Source organism: Octopus bimaculoides, chromosome 26, assembly GCF_046866305.1.
Source record: "Octopus bimaculoides isolate indiv1 chromosome 26, ASM4686630v1, whole genome shotgun sequence".
Taxonomy (NCBI): domain Eukaryota; kingdom Metazoa; phylum Mollusca; class Cephalopoda; order Octopoda; family Octopodidae; genus Octopus; species Octopus bimaculoides.
Genome location: NC_142953.1, coordinates 10,779,741 through 10,785,740, shown reverse-complemented (window position 1 = coordinate 10,785,740; position 6,000 = coordinate 10,779,741). Strand labels below are relative to the sequence as shown.

At 38.7% G+C, this 6,000-nt stretch overlaps 1 protein-coding gene across 5 annotated transcripts in view; it reads right to left on the bottom strand.

The window, feature by feature from the left end:
* Window positions 1–6,000, bottom strand: part of LOC106883030 (unconventional myosin-XVIIIa) — a 230,263-nt gene that overhangs the window by 61 nt on the left and 224,202 nt on the right. For all 5 annotated transcript variants that reach the window (XM_089342766.1, XM_089342767.1, XM_089342768.1 and 2 more), the window contains 4 exons: window positions 4,465–4,650; window positions 3,393–3,538; window positions 1,711–1,871; window positions 1–943 (listed from right to left, as the gene is read on the bottom strand). The exon at window positions 1–943 is cut by the window's left edge and continues 61 nt beyond it. In XM_089342766.1, coding sequence (XP_089198892.1) covers window positions 924–943; window positions 1,711–1,871; window positions 3,393–3,538; window positions 4,465–4,650 — 513 coding nt within the window. In that variant the 3' untranslated portion in view covers window positions 1–923. The remainder of the gene's footprint in view (window positions 944–1,710; window positions 1,872–3,392; window positions 3,539–4,464; window positions 4,651–6,000) is intronic.

The following is a 6,000-nucleotide window of genomic DNA, read 5'->3' as shown; positions in this document are numbered from 1 at the left end:
GGAGAAAGGTCACCGTAATTAAGTCTTGCTTCGTTTCAAGCTCAACAAGACTTCATCGGGGGGGGGGGGGTTGCTCAGAAAGTAACAAGATGAAGAAAATTTTAACTAATAAGGTCTGAGAGAGAGAGAGAGAGCGAGAGAGAGAGAGAGAAAGGGGTAATGGGTGTGGGGAGAGGAAAAAATAGAAGGGGGTGGATTAAAGACACGTGAAATAGAAAGAAGAAGATTCCAAGACAAATTAATGCAGTGCGTTTCGTATGAATGCCCATCCCCCACCCCTTGTAAGGAGTTAGGAATAAGCAAATAATCTCACCAGGAGGAGGGTGGCAATTAGAGGGTCACATTGTCTGCTACAGTCTTCCATCTTCTTGTTTTGATTAAGACAAATTTTCAACGTTGCTGTAATTAGAGGCTGATGTCTTTGTTGCTATAGTTGTTATTTGTTGTCTCAGTAGATAGCAAGAAAGTGTTGGAAAAAGGTCTCGAAATTGTATTTAAAGAATGTGGCACAATTGTAGCCAGTAACAGTTCCTCTTCTCCTGCAGCAACTGATCTTCCTCCTTGGCATCAGTTGTGATGTCGAGGTGAGTCGCCAGCTGAAGTCTCTTGTAACTGTTTCTTCTTACTTAAACATTTTCCAACACACAAACACACAGACACACACACACACAGTCTCTCACATTAATTGGCCACACAAGCAAAAATTAACAGCCAGCCACAGCCACACACACACACACAGACACACATATATTAACATCCACACACTTGTACACACATGCATCAACATGTGTATGTGTGTGTATTTGTGCAGGAAGCTGAAGACATGCAGTAATGTCAGTTGTCTACATCATTTTATCTTTTAATCATGCCTGGCAAATGGGTCTTTGTGCTGTCTCTGCTGTGTTGTGAGGAAGGTACTGTTCTCAAGCTTCAGACACAGACCCTGCAATAGAAAGACAAAAACATTATAAATAACAAAACCCACAATATCCAATATCCAATGCCAATATCCCCTGATGGAACAAAGCATCTGAGTCAACCTCAGCATAGGAGTGGCACTTATTGACCCCGGTTGACAATTGCTCTGTACTATACTTTGTAATGTGGGTTGCCCTGAGAGTGATAGCTACATGGTAAGAGTTCTACTTAGAAACCTGTTGCTCAAAGTGCAATAGATGGTAGAGAAATTAGTAGGATGGTTTCTGACTTAGGAACAGGCCAGCAATTTTGAGTGGAGGCGGAGCATTCAATATGACTGACTCCAGTACTTGGCTGGTGGCTTATTTTAATGACTCTGAAAGGATCAAAGGTAAAGAGTTGACCTTGGGGCTTGAACTCAAAATATAAAGAGCTGGATTTAATTGACTGTTCTATCCTACAAGATTAGTGGTCTTGTACTTAGATTACAACCCTGGGGAGCCAAAAAATAGAAATGAATTAAAATTAAAGTTGGCTAAGGCAAGGTATGTAGATAGAGAAATAGAAAGATATAGGTGTGTGTGTGCACATGCATAGAAATTCTCCTATTTCTAGCAGGTCAGGAAGTCATATTGGAATAGCCCAGAGTTCTTACACACACACACACAGATAGATGTTTGCAAGCACGTGTGTGTGTGTGTAAGAGAGAAAGAGAAGGAACGAAAGGGACAGACAGAGAAACGTGTGTGTGTGTGATGATGGTGTTGTTGGGTTAAGTATAAGTATACTAACCTTTATTGAATGTTAATGTTTCTGCTCCAAACTGGGCATCTTGTTCATAGCTTGTCCCTGATATTGACCTCGACCTCTCGTTACTGCTGTCATACACACTTGAAACTGGTTTATGGTTCGACAGAAAGGTGTCTTCCAGATCATCTTCAAAATCTTCATCACTAAATATAGAAAAATGAAAACCACAGGGCACAGTGAACTGTAGTCATAAAACTATAGAATAAATGGTAAATGCTTCCTTCACTTTTTCTCATTCAACAAATATTCTCTGAGTCTTACTCCTTACCTCTAATTTGTCACATTATATTCTCATTTCATTGCATTCACCTTTTCTATTGCTCCTCTATCTTATTCTTTCTCTCTCTGAGATCTCTTTAAGACTTAGATAGGATAGGGTTATCGCCGTTGGTTAAAACTTAGATAAGATGGGGTTATCACCCTTGGTTAAAACTTAGATAGGATGGGGTTATCGCGCTTGGTTCCAGCCGGCAATATCTATGGAAACCGATCTAAGGGCAATAACCCCATCCCAAGTAAAGCTTGGAAATTTTTTTTTTTGTTTACAAAAAATGAGAATGAGGCTAGTGTATCAAAGTGAGGCTAGCTTCATCATCACTATATTCATCTGCTGTGCAGGACAACTGTAGCACTTCTGGTCACATATTACTATGCCTAAGTTATGTAGCTTTGCTACAGCTTTATAGATATATGAAATCATTGGTCACTCTATGACCAGCCATATAATTAACTTCTTGTAAATACATTACTGCTCCAATATTTAGTGTGCTTTTTTGGATATATACCTAATGATGATATATATATATATATATATATATATATATATACACACAAACACACACATATATATATGTAGCGAACGACTTAAGGGAAATTCTCTCTCTGTTATATATACATGAATATGGACGTAGTAGATAACAGCTAGCCTTCGACCACACTTTTGGACCCTGTTGTGTCAACTATTCTGATTGGTTGGTATTGGTGCAGTTTATCTCTTGCTCTACTGCGTGCCAAGATGCAACCCAACCAATCGCAGCCTTCAGATAAGGTCACATGAGACAGTCTCTTCTAAACCTCAGTTTGTAGCGACACAGCGAGTTGGTGTTTCTCGGTTCCAGACCTTTTGAGGTCTAGCCACTGACCACAGAGCTCACAGCCAGTTCCAGCGACGACACAACAGCATACAGCAATCTCCATCTTCATAACATCATCGTCTCTCCACGTACACAGCAACCAGCAACGCTTGCACGGGTCCTGTCTCCACGCTGTTTGTGAATTACTTCACCATGGTTAACAGCAAATACAACCTGCGACTACCTTCTGTAACAAGAGACCGGCTCTGCGCTCACGCATACATCTATGTTTGTACATACACATTTTGTAGACATGACGGCCTGTCTTTTATTATGTTTATATGTCGCACACACATGTTAACCTATAAATAAAATCTCTTCAACACTCTACCAGTTGTGTCTCTCTTTTCCTTCTAGCACTTATACTCATTTATCCTTTTTCATATTTTATTTGTATCGACTGTGCACACACACAGACATACATACATACACACACACATACACGTGAAGTATACAATATATAAGTATACATACAATACATATGTACAAAGTATACATGTATATACACACAATGGACAGTAGATAACTTACCTGTAAGACAGGTAACTCTCATCATCTTCATCAGTCTCAACACTTTCTTCCAGAGCTGCCTGCAGTCCAGAAATCCTCTTGAAGGCCAACTTCAGGTCAGACTGGCTCTGGTCAAAATCAATCTCTAAGTCTGTCAAACGACTTTCCTGAAATACAAACACGCAATCAGGTCACAAGGTCAAAAGGTCACAAAAGGCAAAATGACTTAAAAAGGCATAATTTAATGAAACTACAAATTACTGGTTGGTATGATAATTAGTTAATGGTTGGGAGAATGAAGCAGAAGAGTTGGACTGATAATCATGTGGCCACATGTTCAAACATCCCTATAGCTACAACAAGCAGTTGTAGGAAGGAGATACCTTCCTAACGGTAGCAATAGAAAAACAAGGGCACCAATTCGTATATAATCTCACTCAAGCAACCTTAGAAAAATACCCTATTCCAGTCGGCAATATCTATGGGAACCGATCTAAGGGCAATAACCCCATCCCAAGTAAAGCTTGGAAATTTTTTTTCGCTTACAAAAATTGAGAATGAGGCTAGTGTATCAAAGTGAGGCTACCTACATCATCACTATATTCATCTGCTGTGCAGGACAACTGTAGCACTTCTGGTCACATATTACTATGCCTAAGTTATGTAGCTTTGCTACAGCTTTACAGATATATGAAATCATTGGTCACTCCATGACCAGCCATATAATTAACTTCTTGTAAATACATTACTGCTCCAATATTTAGTGTGCTTTTTACAAAATAGTAACCCCCCCCCCCAAAAAAAAAACAGAAGTCCATTACATTTTGTGTCACTACATCTGTTACAGTGTCATCATAACCTTGCTACAAAGACAGTGTAATACAGCCAAGCAATCATGTTTGAAAAGCAGTGTAACAAAAGTAATCATGGCACACTATGGCACATCATAACTATGCAGCAAATAGAGTCACAAAACCCGGCCTTATAATTTTATATTTCCGAGATGAGCATTTTATACACCAAACTTATGTACCAACACAATGTCACAAACAATATTGAGAAACGATAAAGGCATGTGAAAACGATATATTACCAATTCCTGTTTCTTGTGATTTGTCTCCAATTCTCTCTTTTGCAGTTCTCCAGCCTCCTCCCGGATGTCTCTTATCTGTCGTTGCAGCTTCTTCTGCTTCTCTTCAGACTGGTGCCTCAATTCGGCCACACGGTCACGCTCCTCCATCACCTTCTCTAGCTGTTCTTTCAGCCGAGCCAAATTGGACTGGAAATATATCATACAATTATGTATATATGTGTGTGTATATACCTCAGTGAGTGTGTGTGTGTGTGTGTGTGTGTGTGCTATTTCTTTACTACTCACAAGGGGACAAACAAGGACAGAGAAACACGGATTAAGTCGATTATATCGACCCCAGTGCGTAACTGGTACTTATTTAATCGATCCCGAAAGGATGAAAGGCAAAGTCGACCTCGGCGGAATTTGAACTCAGAATGTAAAGACAGACGAAATACCGCTAAGCATTTCGCCCGGCGTGCTACCGTTTCTGCCAGCTCGCCGCCTTTGTGTGTGTATGTGTGCATGCTTATATATGTGATGGCTGTCAACTCATAACTGAGAAAGACCAATCACTGACCATGAAAAACATTATACACTCAGACACAATTATACTTTACACTTGTGGCTCCACTGGTGACTAAAGAGCCCTGCTTGTCCACAGGTATTGCAGATAAAGCTTCCTCCATTCACTACCCTAGCAAGTTATTTTTGAGCAGCTTGCTTAAATCCTGCATGGAAACTGTATTCACAGTATTGAAGGTTTGGGTTAAATCAATGAAAACCTGGACAAGATCCATATTCTGCTCATAGCACTTCCCCTGCATCTATCATGCTGTGAAAATTATATCTATTATAAATATATATATATATATATATATAGAAGAGAGAGAATCTTATATTAAGTTTCTGAGCGAGATATAAACAGTAGCAGTACAGAACTGTAACATATATTTGCCAACTAAGTGTGGCGTCCTATACAGGGCAGTGCTACTGATGTTTATAATATATATATTATAAACAGGAATTTTCAATGGCCGGATAACTGAAGAGATGTTGGCGTGGGTTCCCACCCCGGCAATCCAAAACTCGGAGTTTTATCATGGCTACTGAATAAGTGTCACATATTTTTACAGACAAATTCCTCTATTTACATAATATCGAGGTCTCTTTCTTTCTTTCGTTGTCCATTCTATCAATATATATATACATATATGTTTAATAATGCTTTTTTAGGTGATTTTAAATGTCTTGCCCGCTCACGTTTTTGGTATGCTGCTATATTTCATGTTGAGAACAATTTAGGTCTTAATAGACACAAGATGTGATCTATTTCTAGCGCATTAATTGTCCACGTTAGTGGTCGACGTTATTTTTTAAAATGTACCTTAATCCCCTGAGATTGCAGATAATATTTCTAAATCTCTTTGATTCTTTAGATGCGCTGGCCTCCTGATAATTAATCGATATTAATTAATATATGACTAATTACCAGATATTATAATTATATATATATATATATATATATATATATATATATATATACATATTATTTTT